Below are 18,296 nucleotides of genomic sequence, written 5' to 3' on the forward strand. Positions count from 1 at the left end.
AAACTGATTCCGGATGTTCATTTTAATATTCAAAACTCAGTTATCGTTAAGGGCAGATTTATCGTAAGCACAGAGCACAGCATAGATAGCCAAACCAAACTGCACAAGAAAGGTCCGCCATAAATTGATTTCAACTGTTGTTCAAAGATGTTCATGGGGTTGCTTTCAAAATACATTTAATGATATGCTATGCAAAATATAAACTGGGTATGGAATAGAGAAAGAGATTGGGGTGTAAGTCTAGAGGTAAGGAGAAAAAGTTAAGGATTAATATTCAATAGGGAAAGCCACGTTTTAAAAAACGCAGTCTGCAAAGATCACAAATTACAGCAGCATAAGCACGAACGCACACAAGATCAACACGCACGCACATCTATACACACAACATACACGCAACACAGAAAGACAAACAAGAACAAATGAGGGAACACAATGAGGCACAGCTCAGGGACGACCGATTGCAAAATCATAAACATATATGGGGCCAATCTACTATAAAATGAGCATTGGTCACTTGTCTTAATAAATTTGCATTGTATTATAGTAATCAGTACTGCACAGGCGGGTTTTCCTTGACATGGTTTTATTTCATTCAGCTGAGTCAGATTTATCACTAAAAGAGTTGGAAATGTATGATAATATCTATATCAACACAAGAATAGTTCTCTCCTTCAAATTCAATTAATTGATATAGACCAAACATTACCATCTGGACCATATTGCTCAAAATATATCATGGATAAGCTAAACATAATGGATTATGTTGATTAAAAAAGATAAAATGTAAGGGTAGATTTCCCGGAAGCACAGAGCACCCCAAACACAGCCATAGAGCCATGCATCGCAAAGTAGGTCCACAACAAAATACTGTAACGGAAAAAATATTGTAGACGGGATGCTTCAAAAATCCAACAAGTATATTTTAATTATGTGCAAAATACAGAAAAGACGGGGGAAAGGGGTAAGAGGTAGATAAAAGGGACGGATGTTGGGGGAAAGTGGAGCAAGAAAGAATATTCAAAAGGGAAAGCCACATTCTTGATTCCAGTATTTTAAACTGTTATCCTATTTAATTTTTATTCTTCAAAAAGCCCCCGTCTTCTGATCGGATGGTATATGTATTCAAAGACTCAAGATTTAGCAAGTACGTAGATTGTTACCTAGATTCAATATACAACCGTGTTTGCTGTTGAACTCTTGCATTTATTTTATGAAAATAATAAGAAATACTGTATATAAAGTCCAGCACTTTAAGCTTTCGATTATTCATACTCTTCTCGTATATGTGACTATATTCATTAAATATTTATTATTTTTGTAATGTGATTTTTTTCTCTATTTACGTTAATTTGATAAAACTGAAATTTCTACAAGCAGTCTTGCAAAACTGTATAAAACACGCTCGGTTTGCTTGTGAAATTGGTATAACCCTATTCTATGTGGAAAGGAATATGAAAACGAAGAAATCTCTTAAAGTTACATTACTGACTGTTTCGGATTTTTACTTCTTTAGATATGACTCTGCATATATTACTCCAATTCTAATGTTCACGTTACAGAAAAAATGTATAATAAGAACGTGAATTTGAATAATGGTTGCTTATACATAAATGAAAATAAAATAAATGGGTAAACAAACATTAACATACTTCTATAGTGGTAGAGCCAGATACTGTCTAGGAAAACAAATACAAAATTAAGTTGACTTTTGACAGTTTCTAGAAAACAAATGGGAAACTTTTGAGTATTTTGATGATTTGTCAGTTTCGAAACTGGACATATAATATCTATTATATTTATATACAGACTGTTGTCATGTTGTTTGTTTTTTTCTGAGGAAATTGTCACGCAAAATAATACCTTTGGCGTTTAACTTGTTTTATGGCAAGTTTGAATCTGACTTAATATTATAATCGAAAGATAACCTCGTCTCTGACAAAAATGTATGAGAATATAATTCTTGCTCCAAAACGAATGTGTTTTTTTCAGTTCAAAATGAGTTCATGCCATAATTCTATGAAAATACGACTGGCGACAGCTAGTAATAAGGAATCTGTTATCTGTATCCACGAAAACGTATATGACAGGTTAAACTATATTGCCGAGTATTTCGACGACTTCATTGCATGTCCTCGTACTACACCATACGTTGCTGTGGTCAAGAACGAAATCGTAAGTCAAAGCACCTCATACTCTGCTCTCGACAGTAAGTCTAAAAGCATACCATACGCTGGTTTGGCCCAAGTGAAAACTTCACCATATATTACTTATATAAGATAAAACAAAAAATGAAAGTCAGATGCATACCATACGTTGCTCTCGCTAAAACAATATCGAATTCCTTTTGAACACTTTTAAACTAGATCTTGCCAATGGATAAACAGTACCCTATACCTTTCTATCGTTGCAAAAGCATGATCGAAAGCCAAAACATGTAATACATTGTAAACTTATCAGGCATAAATATTTCTTTCGGCACGTAATCTAAAAAAAACGGTAACATGATGATTTACGTAAAAAAACATTTGTATACATAACAATTTAGACGTACTAATATGCAGTCGATAGGTGTTTAACTATGGTTAAATTTGTAAAAGAAAGACCACTTGTACAAGCTAGTTAAGCGATGAACGTTAACATCTGACAATAGAAATAGAATATCTTTGACTTGTTAAGTGAAACATGATAAATTATTTCAGGTTGCTTTTGTTGCAACGTTCATTGTTGACGGAGGCAAGACTAATTTCACGTGCCGGAAGACAGAGTCCGAGTGTTGGTAGACAGGGCTTGTTCCAGACGTTTATTATCCACGTGCTTAAAGCTTCGGGGGTATCAAGGCATGCGTTCGTTACTTTCGATACAATTCATGCCGTTAACAACGAGTCTTTTGCAACTGTCAACAAGCCCATACTGTCTAAGGTTAATATATCTAATAGAAGTCCGCTTCATACAAGTTTAAAGTATTTCTTTCAATCAAGACAAGTGATAAGTCCAATATTTGTATATATAAGTAAAAACCGGGTGAGAGATGATGATTATAAACATTACAGCACTCCGGACTTTGGTGAATTCCGCAACTACCGAAGCACAAGGTAGTCATGATGAACTATTTGCAGGGTTTGATAATGACAGAATACTGGGTATATACTGCGACATAATTCAGTATTAACCACGAGACCCCGAGTCTCTGTTGAAGCGTATATCACGTATCCGGTCACCAACAGATCATGTAATTAAAGATATCCTTCATAGTGGGTAGGTATAGATATAATTTAGGTAAACACAATAGATCTTGCCAAATTTTATATTAATTTTGTTTCTTTTTATCTCATAATTGGCGTGTCGCTTGCTGAAGTGTTTTAAATAAAGGACACAGTTCATTTAAGCCTTATATGGCCTATGTAATTTTGAAAATTTTCAAATTGGCTGTAATTTGCAAGAACTATATATTGTTTGCTACCAAAATGTCTATAAACTATAAGGAATTTAGGTTTTATCAATAAATGTATTATTTTGTTCACAACATGCCAATGAATATTGCTGAAATCGCAGAATTTTTGGAAAACTGGCAATTTTTACCATATTTAGGTAATATGGGAATGTTTTTAGTAGTGAGCACACTCAAGAACCACAAAAATATTTTGACCATTTGTCCACCTTATTTCACAGAATTTATGGTTATTTTTTATTGTGGTCCACAGCTGTGCTCATAGCGAAAATTTTAGATATGTTTGAAAATTAGATTAAAAACTGAAAGTATCCCGTAACCATAATGTTAAAATTATTTTCAGGTATGTCCGATATTTTCTTTTATAATGAATTTATTGTAAAATATTTTGTGCAGTTTGATAAAACAATACTACTTGATGACAGAAAACATGTTCCTTACTAAATTTACATACTTTCTGTTTTTAGGCCATTTTGGTGCTAAAGTGAACCTTCTCCTTTCAATTTTTGTTTTTCTCACAGCCCCTCGTCAGACAAAGACTTCAAATTTCTTTACCAGTCATGCTATTAGAATCTACTTATTTCCGAAAGAGAGGATCATTGTAGATTGGGTGCCCTATAGACTTACCGAAGCAAACGTTCCACTACTTCGTTGGTCTGGCAAAAGGACTGTAGTGAAGGTATTGTCTGACATTTCAGTCGATACTGAGGGAAGTGTCAGGGGTCTCTTGACTTTTTCAACGATAATTCCTGTCAAGAGATCGGCATACAATGTAACATGGACATTTATGGTACAGATACCACGACATTAAAGGATCACGTGATTTCTCACATGCGTTATATACGTGACACAGCAGCTGGCCTTACTAGTCTTCTAGTTTTGGTAGAGCCAGATTTTAACATGCAAGTTTTGGAGGGTGTTTTAGAGAAATCGGAATACAGAGAAGTGTATTGCATGATTCTGAAAAAATTGTCTCGTGTCAGTTCCTGTTTGAAAGGAAATGGAATATAATTATTCAAGATATTAACCTGATAAATATTTGCTTCACTTTGAGACGTGCTGGTAATAGTTTTAAATTGTACAGAACCATCAAAAGAAACGTACAATCTGAAGTCATTGAATGCACTCATTAAATGTATCAATGCATATTGAACGTTTAAATGGTCTTGTTATGATACCAGTTCAGTACTGCATGAAATATATATGTGAAATATGCACCTGTAGACAGTATAGTATCACTTATGGTGCTACCTTTAGTGTAGTTAACATTATTATTATTTTTTTTATTATTGAATATTTTTGTTAGTAGTAGTAGTAGAAGTAGTAGAGTATTTCAAGTGTAATCATTATTACTACTATTTTTTATTATCATTATTGCTATTATTATTATTATCATCATTATTATTATTAGTAGTAGTAGTAGTACATGTAGTAGTAGTAGTAGTAGTAGTAGTAGTAGTAGTAGTAGTAGTACATGTAGTAGTAGTAGTAGTAGTAATCTTAGTTAAGCAGTTTACATTTGGGTATGAAATATATTGGCTTGTTTTATGTAAATGAAGGCACGCATGTATGCTTTAAACGCATCCACGTATATGTATGTTATACCAAAATATGAGTAACCTTACCCAATTTATAGTTTATATTACCACTTCTCTTTTCTTTTTTTTCAACACTGTTTAAGCAGATCCGCTGTATAGATTAAGATCTCTAATGGTGGTAAAATCGCCAGTTGACGACGTTTCCCAGAACTTAAAACGTTCTTGTGTCGCACCGTAACGTAAGTTTTCCTTGGCAAAGTGAACGCACTTTTATTCTATGACCCAATTCCGTTATCTACTTTAAAAGTGTTTTCTTTTGGTTGCCACAATTCTAATGGATTTCTTTGAACAACTTTGGGAGGGGACTACGTAAAGAACTTCCTGACCAAATTTCATCAACCACAAACGGGCATAAGAGATGTCGTTTGAGAAAAAGTGCGGACGAACGGACGGACGAACGGATAGTGAGTGATCACAATAGCTCAACCTGAGCACTTCGCCGCAGCTTCTAATATTGAAAAACATTCCTATACAATTTCGTGACGGTTGTGCAAATACATTATCACCTTTATAAGCATATTTTCCTTCAACACATATTATGACTAAATTATTTTTGAGTCTAATTGTCGCATGGCGACAGGTCTGGTGAATAAGGTGCATGTGGGACAATATGGAACTTTTTCTTCTTCAAAAGCAGTAACAGCAGCTGACTTGTTGGAAGGCTCGTTGTACGGCAGCAGAGACATGTGCTTAATGCCTCGACCTGGTCACACTTTATTTTCCTATTATTTATGCATGCTTATTCTGTAAGTTGTCACACATGTATACACATGTTCTTGGCGTTATTGTGCCGGTGGTGAATTGAAGATTATGGTAGTGTTACGACTTTGTGCCTTGCGAAATGCAGTGACGCAGTACATTCCGTGACAATGAATATGAAACACCTCTCGAACGTAAGTATTATGTTTGTCTTTATGTCAAGTAGGTCTACACGAAACAAATTAATCGAACCTATGGAAGGATTATATGTCAATGTCAAATAGGTTTACATGAAAAAAATTAATTGAACCTATGATAGGATTATATGTCAATGTCAAGTAGGCATACACGAAAAAAATTAATTGAACCTATGGTAGGATTATATGTCAATGTCAAGTAGGCCTACACGGAAAACAAGGTAATGTAATGTTATTCAGTTTTGTCTCTCAGTGTCAAGATAATAGACCAAAAATGAATGGCTTTCTTTCCAAGAGTGTCAGAATATCAAAATAGTTGTCAGGATATCGATCTTTTAAACATCTAAATAGAACAGTCGAACAGACCCGTCTACATACATTCTAATTCGTCTTTCCATAAAATACAGTTTGTGATTTCTATTTAGAATGTGCGTGTATCTAGGAAAATATCGCATATATTTGTCCTTTCAATTTTGACCTTTACCACCGGAAAAAAAGTTTTTGTCATGTTTAATGTTCTGTTTGAAATTTTGAAGTCATGTTGTGTCGGATTACCTAACACGACGTAAATGTGTTCATGTTTGTTTATTTTCTTTCTTTCTACATTACACATATTGTGAATGTAAATATTCGTCTATTTTTATAAACCAAGGTCACTATACTAAGGTCAAAACGAAGATAAAAGGGAAAGGTCTCGTTCTGTAATAAAATTCTCTTTTTATGCATAACTATGTATACACTTGCCCCATCTAATGTTCATGTTGCACTTCTCAGTATGAATCTATAGTTTAGACGTGAAACTAAATAAAACTTGCGTATGAAATTATCTTGTAAAAAAAATATACGTGTAAACATAATAGTAGTCGTCTAGATCGTGTCTAGGAAATCCACCAAAAAGGGGCTGTTTCTGAGAAGCTTATAGGGAAATATTCACGGCTAAAGTGTGATCCGCCCTTGCAAACGTTGCGACAGCCGAATACAAAATCCCAGATCTAGCTACAGTTATAATGACCCTTTGATTATACACATTTACCTTTCTGTTTGTTGTTTTGTGTGCGCTATTTATAGAACTATATAAGGTCATGCTTATTAAATTAAAAGAGTCTGGCAACATACGATACAAAAGGTACAATAAGGATTTTTCTGCCTGGTCACATTTACTTGTGAAATACAATCCGTATTTTTGACAGAATTTATATAGGTATATAATAAACATATTAGCATACTAACTGCTAACATGAAATTTCGTATCATCTCTTTCTAATGAAAATGTCTTGTTGACGTTTAACTTATTTAAACAGAGTTATACTAACATCACTTTACAATAGTTTATCAAACTTTAAGTTTACGTCAGTAACTTGAAAACAGATTTGCGGACTTCTTAATATATGAATTTAATTAAAGTCCTTGTCAGTAATTTAAGTTAGAATTTTAAGATAAACCATTTGTTTTCAATTTTTGGATATTCAATGAAAACATTTAGTTACAATTAGATAAAGCACACTTGACTGAATCATACTGAAAGTCCTAATTAACTGCTATATAAGTATGATCTTAATTTAGTTCTACAGAGTTGATAAACCTTAGCGTCATTTATCCGGATAACGTAGAATAAATCCCAGACTCGACAAACGGAAATGAAATTCATTTCATGAATTAATGATAACCCATGAGTATATTTCTGAAAATGTTAACGTTTCTATCTTTCTAAAGGTAAAATATGAGAATTAAACGTTTGGCACGTGAAGTTTTTTCCAAATAATGTCTTAAAGTCAGCTTGAAATGTGAGGATCTTTTTATCTGTGGGCAAATATCTCAAAGACAAACATACTTCAGATTTCACGATATTATGGACCATATGTTTATTTTAGACTGTGAGTAGTTTCATCAATATCCACAGTAAAAAAAATTCTAACGTTTCTAATATTTAACCAAAATGTTAACAAAATTATGATTTTCCCATAGACTTCCATTATGGAAATATATGGGGTCAAATATTTTTATTCAGTTTAGCCAAAAATTGATGAATTTTCGAATTATATTCGGTAGATTTTAAAACCAGGGAATAATCAAAGTTTACGTTGTAGACAATATTTTGATCCGAACGTGCAGAACTACCTCAATGCCAAGTAGGCCTTCAGATCTACAGATTACTCTGACCTTTTTTTTAAATTTATCTCTTAATGTCACGAAAGACATATCAATTCAACATTTCATACTTCAAAGTAACAGAAAAAGGGAATGTTAAAGTCTTAATAAGACTGTGTTCCTTCTTTATGTATGTATTATGACTAGGTGTTACATCTGTAAGTGTTATTATTGCTATCGTTCGTGTACATGTGCTCAGCCACTGCGTACGTGTATAATGTAATAAATAACCATATTTCCATGGACGGTTGCGTTCTTTGAATGTGGATTTTCCTATTGGATTTGTTTTACTCATTAAGATAACATATTATAATAATGCAATATCTTTGCGAACTATTTGACATTGAAGAGATCTGATTATCAATATTATTATTATTATACTGGCATTAAAATTGATCCATAAAATAGTGAACATAACCACATCTATAAAAGTTATAAGGAATATAATCGTTACTCCAAAATGCATGCTGTATTTTTTTATCAGTTTAAAATGAGTTCAGGTCCAAGTTCTATGGAAATACGACAGGCAGCAGCTAGTGATAAGGAATCTGTTATCTGTATCCATGGAAACGTATATGACGGGTTAGACTACATTGCTGAGTATTTCGACGACTTTCTTGCATGTCCTCTTACTACACCATACGTTGCTGTCGTCCAGAACAAAATCGTAAGTCAAAGCATCTCATACGCTGTTCTTGTCAATAGCTAAATTGTATGTTAAAAACACATCATGTGTTGATTTTGTCTGAAACAAAATCGTACTTATGTTTAATAAAAACATAGAATTAAAAGTCAAAAGTACAGAATACGTTGCCTCTTTAAAAACAAAATTGTATATAAAATGCTTTTCGTTCTTTACGCCACATCATAAGTTTCTCTCGTGTTAAAAAATAGAAAACCTAAACTCATCAAACAATGGTCCCTCCGAAACCCAGATTGTGACTCAAAAGTATACAAGATGTTGTGTTCCTCACCAGTCAAACAGAATTAGTATTCTCCGCAAGTGACTGCCAACTTCTCCACGTGAATCAGAGGTGGATGACGAATGATTTAAGACACAATGTCTTTTATCAAATCGTCACGGAGAACGTACGGCCCGTCCAGGGATCGAACTCACGACCCCGTCATCCGTAGACCGTCACTCTCCCTATTGAGCTAAGTGGACGGGTTTCAACATTGTGTTGCCTAACATTTTGTGGCACAAATATTGTATGTTCAATGATAACTATTTTGAAATTTTTTCTAAGACACCTTATACAATACTCAGACGCACTCAAACCAAACATCTGTTCTGTCGCATAGTTAGGTATTTGCACGACATAAACTATGTTCAAAGTATGAACTTATCAGACATAAATACATTTTTTTTTTCAAAACGTTATCTTTAAAGAAAATTTAGAGCTTATCTCAAAGCAGTACATGTGTAGATATAATAGTTTAGACGTTCAACTATAGAGTCATAAGATTAAAATTGTTAAAGGAGGGTCAGTTATACCTGTTAGTTAAGCGATGAACGTTTACACCTCTTAATAGAAATAAAGTATCCTCGACTAGTTAAGTAACATACATGTATTATGATTTTTTATAGGTTGGCTTTATTGCAACGTTTATTGTTGACCAAGGCAAGACAGTAATAACACGTGCTGGAAGACTGAGTGCGAGTGTTGGTGGGCAGGGTTTGTACAAGCAGTTTCAAGCCCACGTGCTTAAAATGTCGGGGACATCAAGGCATGCGTTCACTGCTTTGAACACAAATCCCGCCGCTAACAAGGAGACATTTAGAGCTGTAAACAAGCTCATACTGTCTAAGGTTGATATATCTAATATCATTCAGTTCATACTAGTTTAAAGCAAGTCTCTATTAATCAAAAAAAGTCATATGCGGATCCAATATATTCCATATGAGGTTAGTAATTCCATACCTGGCTAATTATGATAAATATGGAGCTTACAGCACTAAAGATTAGCAGCTACTGAAGCACAACGTTGCTGGAAAGATAAAACCGTAACAAGGTTTGTTGGTGACCGGATACAAAGTATATACCAAGTTGTTAATTAGTATAAGGCACCGGTTTCTGAGTGTTTTTACAGCGTATAAACCGTATCCTGTCACTATTAGACCATATAATTGATGATATTCTCACTAGTGAGTATTGTATACATATAAGACAACAAAGAATAAACAATCTATGCCCTTTTGTTAAAGGTTTATGGCACAAGTTATGTCAAAAAATATTTATTTTGTTCTGTTTTGCCTCAAACTTTGCGCTTCCAATGTGGTTTTTAGCTCATAGGATTTTTATGAAAAAAAATGATGGGTTATTGTCATCACTTGATCGGCCACGGCGTCGGCGTCGGCATTGCCTGGTTAAGATTTATGTTTAGGTCAGCTTTACTTATAAACTATCAAAGCTATTGCTTTGAAACACTTGTTCACCATCATAAGCTGACCCTGTACAGCAAGAAACATAACTCCATCATGCTTTTTGCAAGATTTATGACCCCTTTTGGACTTAGAAAATATCAGATTTCTTGGTTAAGTTTTATGTTTATGTCAACTTTTTCCCTTAAACTATCAAAGCTATTGCTTTGAAACTTGCAACACTTGTTCACCATCATAAGCTGACCCTGTACATCAAGAAACATAACTCCATCCTGCTTTTTGCAATAATTATTGCCCCTTTTGGACTTAGAAAATCAGTTGTCTTGGTTGAGTATTATGTTTAAGTCAGATTTTCTCATAAACAATCAAAGCTATTGCTTTAAAACTTGCAACTGATTTTCACCATCATAATCGGACGCTGTACGTCAAGAAACATAACTCTATCCTGCTTTTTGCAAGAATGATTGCCTTTTTTAGACTTCGCAAATCATGGATAGGACAATATTTCTATTATACAAAAAAAATCAGATGAGCGTCAGCACCCGCAAGGCGGTGCTCTTGTTTTTATTTAGCTTAGTTTTTGTTTCTCACAGCCTCTCACTAGATTCCTGTTTGACGCTCATGTTTTGCAATCTCTGGAAGAATCTAGAAAGAAAACATTGAATAACCCGTCGGATGAAGACATCAAACATTTCTTTTCCAGTCCTGCTATTAGAAAATACTTATTTCCAAAGGAAAGGATCATTGTAGATTGGGTGCCCTATAGACTAACGGAAGCTAATATTTCATTACTTTGTTGGTCTGGCAAAAGGACGAAGGTCTTTTCTGACATTTCAGTCGATACTGATGGAAGTGTCAGGGGCCTCTTGACTTTTTCAACGATCATACCTGTCAAGAGACCGGCATACAATTGTAACTTCGACATTTATGGTACAGATACCGCGACATTAAAGGATCATGTGATTTCTCATATGCGATACATACGAGTTAAGACAATCGACAGTACTAGTCTTCTAGTTTTGGTGGAGCCAGATTTTAATATACATGCTTTGGAAGATGTGTTTAGAGAAATCGGGATGCAGAGAAGTGAATGGCGCGATTCTGAAAATCCTGACAATATTTACTCTTATCAGTTACTGTTTGAAAAGGAAATATGAATATTCAATATTGAAACATGTGACTTCTGATTCATTCTGTGATCTTCAATATGTAGAGAACTATCAAATAACGCACAGTAACTGTAATAAGTGAATGTACAAAATAAATATATCAACTCAACAACTATTGAACGTTTCACCATTTTTGCAAAAATACAAATCCAATACTGCGGATCAGAAATTTGCAGCTTATTTAAAACCTTGTGTAAGCTGTATTGTATAACGTATGGCTCTGTCTATAGTGCAGTTATTATCATTATATTTTATTTGTTGTTATTATTATTGTTATTGTAAACAAGAAGAAAATTTTAACGAAGCAGTTTACTTGTGTGTTGGTAATACCTCCGTGTGTTCGACATACATATAGCATCCACATGTACTTTAAACGCAACCCAGTTCAAATTAAAATTACCTAACGCGATTTATGTTTTATATGTACATTTCTATCCTACCTTATTTTTTTTCAAAATAAATCCAAAGTTGCAACTTTTCTACGTTTAAGATCTCTTGAAATCACTTACTACTTTTCAAGAATAGCAAACGTTTCCCAACGTACGTTTTCCCGTGCAAAGTAAAATTACTTTTCTCGTTTGACGATGAGATGTTTGTAGTCTATCTTAGCCAATTAAATGAAGTCGCCTCTGAAATGCTCCTACTTAAGGGCCGTATGTAATATGAAAATTTGAATGCAACAATGGCGTATAGCCTCATTGCCAGCACGGCGACCTCAGTGGCCACGCGGTTACGGTCACTGGCTTCAAACAACTTGATGCAGTCCACTGTGTCTCCGGAACATCGCTCGGGCTGTAGAATACTTTCATATGAAAAAGTATTTAAGATGGCGTACGGAATAACGGTGGTTGCACCATGGTGTCCGTCCGTGTGTTGTATAATACCCGAAGGCACCAGGGATCATCATCTACAATAAAATCTGTATGACCTAAAATTTTGCATGTTTGACATAAAACCAAACAAAATTGATGTAACATTATAAGAACATTGATTACATTCAGCTCTAACAACACTACTTTTTGTTTAATTGATACAAGAATTTGCTATTTCCTTTACAAATAAAGCGGATTTCCAATTAAATGTTAGTAACAATAAAAATGGCAAACTAATCTTTACTTACTGTCCATCGGTAAACATGTAAATAAACGGGAGAGCCGTGCCTTCGAGTGATAATTGCCCTGTGGCTATTATCCCCTTACCAGGACGACCATTATCACTGAAAGGCACCGCTCTCCCGATTACTAACCAATATGGTTATGTTCTATAGATGGTGTACAAAATTGAAATTTTGCCTACATTCCAAATCTTCCAAAATTACATGCACTAAATAGAACTGTTCAACAGAAAAAAAATCAAGCTACAAAAAACAATGGATTGACCGGCCTTTCTTTCCATCATTTTAAACCAAATCACATGCATATGAAGAATAGTTTCTAAATGGTCACTAACTAGCAAAAATAACCATATCAAAAATAATGTTATGCATGTTCTGACATTAACATTCTTTCAAATTGTTTGTTCAAATTGTCTACAGTTTCATATTATGACATGTATTACTGGTTTTTTTTAATGAGAACTTCATCAATATCCATCAAACAGAGAGACTATTTTCCGCGTAACCACTTCCTTATTGGTCAACCAAAGACAATAACAGTGGTCTTGTGCCATACATAATACATCTTACACGTTTTAAAATGCTTGCGTAAACATTTCGGATAACAGTATAAGTAATTTACATTTTAATGTTATTCATTATGAAAATAAGGAGACCGTGCTTGTGTTTCAGAAGAGAGCACATAATTCGTGGACACACTCCATATGAGCGTACACGCTCAAAGGTCGTAGGTGCGAGTCGAAACGATTTAACGTTTGGGAAATTGTAAAATTAATTCTTTCAAATTTCCTCGTGTTATGTAGACTTTACAAATCAAATACATGTATATGTTACATATGATCCATACATCAATGAAATTATCATGACAATCTTTTATAAAAGCATTTTTACCACTTATTCATCAATTAAATGTAACATTTATATAACATATACACCTACATATTTTTCTTTGAATAACTTCTGTCTTTATACATTTTATTTGCGAAGTAAATGTTATACAAATTCGCACTTAAGAAACCTATAAAAAAAAAACATACCTATGCCTGGCGAGATTGCATGAAAATGTGCCCGATGCCCTAACGATATGCTATATTTCCGTATGCCCATTGAGTGTAAAAATAGTTGTTTCGTACCAAGGTGTGGCAAATAGCTGTTTGAAACAATTTAGACTGCTGTAAAGATAGTTTTCATTTTCATTCTGTGAGCCTGGGCGTGCTTTTCATTTCCTTAACAAGGTATGGTTCAACTGGACTACCATTGATGTCTTACCTTTTAATTTATATGTTCTTCGTCTATACGTAACTGAAGATCTGTTGCAACGCCATGGAACCATTGTTTTGTATACTAAATTTTTATTGAGATCAGGACTTTATATTTGGGAAACCGTATCGTAAAACGTATAAAATTCGCCCAGTTAACGAAAAAAGTTTCCATAACCTTCCTTAATTATCAGCACTTGATACCTTTTTGCATTAATGGGACAAAAATATTTAGTAGCGTACAAAGGACTGGACTCCTCGCGTAGCTTATTTGATAGACAGATAAAGAATGATCACATCTAATCCACTGATTGTTGAGTATTGCATTTGCTTTTTAGAAATCATGCTTTCCTCTTCAGTGAAGCATTTTATTGTTCAACTGTGCCAAAGCTTCGTACATTTATTATTGGGTCAAACGCTCATCCCGACGGACGGACGGACGGACGGACGGACGGGCGGGCTACTAGTATGTGATCACAATATTTCAAATGGCCAAAATCACAAAGGATGACTCCGGAGTATAAAAAGGTATCAACTTTAATGGGATAATAAATCTAATACGAAAGAAACGAAACAAAGAATAAAAAAAATCAATATATCCTTATTTTATGTTCACTCGATGAATGTTCTGGATGAGACATAGATTTACGAATACCACGCAAATTAGTTTGTGTGAAGTTGCCAGAATAGCAGAATAGCTTAACAACTCCAGCAGAATAGTAGAATAACTCCAACAGAATAGCAGAATAGCAGAACAACTTAAAAAAGACAAAAATGCCAAAAATGCCAAATGATTTTTCTAAATTTTACCTTGCATCTGTATGACAATTTGAAATAGCCTAAGACAATTGTTACCATTATTAGTTGTTAAAAATCCATTTTAGTCTGTTAAAATAACAACTTTAATAATACTGCGCACAATTAGTATTAGCCTAAGACTATTTTTGCGACACACATGTTATCATTATTGCTTTATTGACTGTTAGTAAATCATTAAGTCTGTTGAAGGAACACCTTCAGCAGAACAGCAGAATAACTCCAGCTGGAGTTGTTCTGCTATTCTGCTGTTCTGCTATTCTGCTGTAGTTGTTCTGCTATTCTGTATGCTGTTCTGCTGTTCTTCATGCGAGGAAACTATCTAGTTGGCTTCCGGAAGGTCTGTGGTTCTACTCAGGTGCCCGCCCGTGATAAAATAATGCTCGGAAGGGCATATGGGGTCTTCCTACACCATCAAAGCTGGAAAGTCGCCATATGGTCTATAATTCACCCAAGGAACTTTTACATGAAACTTTCGAAAATAGAACCATAGGTTAAAAAGTTGTCGTTTAAAAACCTTTAGTGGTCCGTATGTGCAGCTGAACATTTTTTTTGTACAGGACCAATCAAGAAACATCCATCCCAAGCTTCGTGTACTTTTATCATATGGTTTAAGAGACAAAAGTATGGGCGGACGGACTTACGTACGTACATTGGACAATTGACACAATAATAAAGCTTATTCATGTTACTGAGCCGAGTGCTATTTTTCCATTACAATCTACTGTTTATATAAAAAGTCCATTTTCAACAGAAAGATCATGTGGTTTCTGATCTACGCCACATCTGAAATGCAAAAGACTTTGTTACCAATTGATAGATTTAAGTTTGAGGAAATAATCTCAAGAACCGCTTTTTTTGTCCTTGTCTGACCACAGTAAGGAAGTGGTTACACGGAAAGCAATCTCTCTGTTTGATGGTGAATGTTGATGTGGTTTTGAGTAAAAAACTGCAAAAATCCTAATTTAATAGAGGAGATCTATATGAAATAGTAGGTAGATGTGCAATTTGATAGAATAAGAATGTCAGAATATGCATAATATGACTTTTTGAGTTTTTCCTCTTTAATTGTTCTATTTAGTTGTTTGGAATGCAGACAAATTTGCAATATTGTACAGTGTCTATATAGAACATATAATACATAAAACTGTCGTGTTTGGCCTGATATTGACAGATAACTGAAATAGTTCCCTGTCAGTATTTGTTATTATTTACCTTTCTATACTAGCGACTTCATAAAGTTGCAATTGCAAGCGAAAAAGCCACAGAACATAATAATAATAGAATTACATTATTTCTGTTAGCTTTTAGCTCACCTGAACTTTGGTCTTTTCCAAACTTTGATCAAATGAGGGTTCTTAGCCCCTTTTAGGGGTCGCTAGAGCTAAAATTAGAAATTCCTTTAAACGACTTTTTCTTATGAACATTATAAGGTCCTCTCCAAAATGTATTCAGTGTGTGTGTGTGTGGGGGGGGGGGGGGGGGGGGGGGGGGGGGGGGGGGGGGGGCTACGGAGGAGTTTAACATAGAAATGCCTTTAAATGACTTCTTCTCATGAACGGACTGATGGGACTTCATCAAACCTTATCTGGAGCATGCATCATTATAATGTTTTTTACCATGCTTGTTCAATTGTGAAAACATGGCCCCTTTTAGGGTTCACTTCACGTTAAAATAGAAATACCTTTAAAGTACTACTTCTCATGAACTGCTTGATGGATCGTCATCCAACTTGGTCTGAAACATCATTATAAGGTCTTATGCCATAGTGGTTCCAATTTGTTCAAATAGGGGCACTTGAGCCCTTGCTTGGGCCACTAGGGTTAAAATAGAAATACCTTTGAATGATTTCTTCTGATGATTATGCGGTTTTGGTGCGTGACAGCAAAATATAGAAAAAAACCGTTAAATGACTTTTGTTTCAATGAACAGTTTACAAAACCTAGTTAGAGGCAAAGTCAGATGATTAAGGTTTTCATTCAGACTCTTGTTACCATGATGACTGCTTTTTGAAGCAGGTGTGGAAATGGTTTATATCTATAAACACTTTCATGAATTTGGACAGCATTTTGTTCATAACAGTTGTTGCACTATGTTGTATTCCCTGTGAGGAAATTCAGTTTAGGTTGAAGTTAAATTTACTTGATAATATTACACATTTCTTCAGATCTACACGCCAGTTAGACATGGGATACATGTATGATCAGACCGCTTTGTCGTTGATATTTTTTTATCAATTAAGCTGTAGATAATGGCACAATGTACATGCCTAAGGCTTTGCATGAGGATTTATATAACTTGTGGAGAAAGGAGATTGTCTTATAGTTCTTTATGTTAACTTAAGGTCACCTTTTATTCACGCTTTACTGGCAGTCAGGTTGTTCTGTGACTACTTTTGCACATACACGTGATCATTTAAATTGTTTGAGTATTTAATCTGAGATATTATGGCTTGCTTCCATCAAATTTCAGATGAACGGCCGCAGGCCTTTCAGTTTCGTACAAGATGTTAGGTCATGAATTGCCATTGGAATTTACACTCTTGTCACTGGAAAAAGCGGGGCAACCCATTGTAGTTTTTCAGGTCGATATTTTTGAAGTTTTTGTAGACATTTAGTAAGTTTGATCAATTCAGCAGGCAGTGTTGGCCATTTAAATCATTCTTTATATAAAGAAAAGATATTTTTGCCAGGAAGCTTAGCAGTGTTACTCAATTCAAGAATTTGTGCACTGTACATGGTCATTGTGTGCAAGACAAAAATATGTCTGCATAGGCACAATAAGGAGCTTGTTATACGGAATATAGTTCCTCTGATGGTAAATGTTGGTTAAGTTTTGAGTAAAAGACCTAAACTAAAATGAATGACGCAATTTAACACAAATATGAACTATTAGGTACATGTACAGTTTGATAGAATGAGAATGTCAGAAGATGTATATCATGACTTTTTATTAGGTTTGTGGTAATTTAGTGAATATCCCATATACGCATGTGATTTGGTGCATGATGGTGGAAAAAATAGCTTGTCAACCTCATGTTTATTTGGGCTGAAATTTTTTCTCTTTAGTAGTTTTGGTTTGTGAGGGTAGTTTATGTTTGGAATGCAAGCGGAGTTGCAATAGCGTACAATGTCTAAATAGAACATACAGTAAAAATAATTGTGGTCTTAGGATTGATATATTCAGGGAAAAGCGTATGGAAGAATATGAGCGCTCTTATAAATATGTTCTTTTACAGAAACATAATGATATTATATGTTCAAATTTACAGGAATATATACCGTTTGCTATCGTCACATAAAGACTGTAAACAAGCAATCTCTACATGGAAATGTGAATAGATTAGCCTAGAATTTCTTGTCATTTAAAATGTTGCGTTTAAAATTTATCTCTAAATAAAGAAATCACATCCTCCATGTCTATTAAATAAGTTGCATTTTGTTTAATTTTACCAAGCGATTAGCA

At 34.4% G+C, this 18,296-nt stretch overlaps 1 protein-coding gene across 5 annotated transcripts; it reads left to right on the forward strand.

The window, feature by feature from the left end:
• The first annotated feature begins 5,808 nt into the window (after window positions 1–5,808).
• On the forward strand, window positions 5,809–12,051 carry LOC123566466 (probable N-acetyltransferase 16). 5 transcript variants are annotated; one of them, XM_045360599.2, is made up of 4 exons: window positions 5,809–5,939; window positions 8,575–8,757; window positions 9,679–9,900; window positions 11,067–12,051. In XM_045360599.2, exons 1-4 carry the CDS (start codon window positions 5,916–5,918, stop codon window positions 11,628–11,630), a joined length of 993 nt encoding a protein of 330 aa, XP_045216534.2. In that variant the 5' UTR covers window positions 5,809–5,915; the 3' UTR covers window positions 11,631–12,051. The 5 variants fall into 5 exon arrangements, with proteins under 5 accessions (XP_045216534.2, XP_053405792.1, XP_045216533.2 ...); XM_053549817.1 differs by having other exon boundaries at window positions 11,177–12,051; XM_045360598.2 differs by lacking the exon at window positions 5,809–5,939 and adding an exon at window positions 5,964–6,163.
• The last annotated feature ends 6,245 nt before the right edge of the window (window positions 12,052–18,296 follow it).

This window comes from Mercenaria mercenaria, chromosome 8, assembly GCF_021730395.1.
Source record: "Mercenaria mercenaria strain notata chromosome 8, MADL_Memer_1, whole genome shotgun sequence".
Taxonomy (NCBI): Eukaryota; Metazoa; Mollusca; class Bivalvia; order Venerida; family Veneridae; genus Mercenaria; species Mercenaria mercenaria.

What these genes read in the sequence shown, in the direction of transcription:
- LOC123566466 (XM_045360599.2), top strand. Translation starts at nt 5,916, where the DNA reads ATGAATATGAAACACCTCTCGAAC. An exon ending in ATATGAAACACCTCTCGAAC is followed by an intron (nt 5,940 to 8,574) that starts GTAAGTATTATG and finishes TTTTTTTATCAG; the next exon opens with TTTAAAATGAGTTCAGGTCC. An exon ending in CTGTCGTCCAGAACAAAATC is followed by an intron (nt 8,758 to 9,678) that starts GTAAGTCAAAGC and finishes GATTTTTTATAG; the next exon opens with GTTGGCTTTATTGCAACGTT.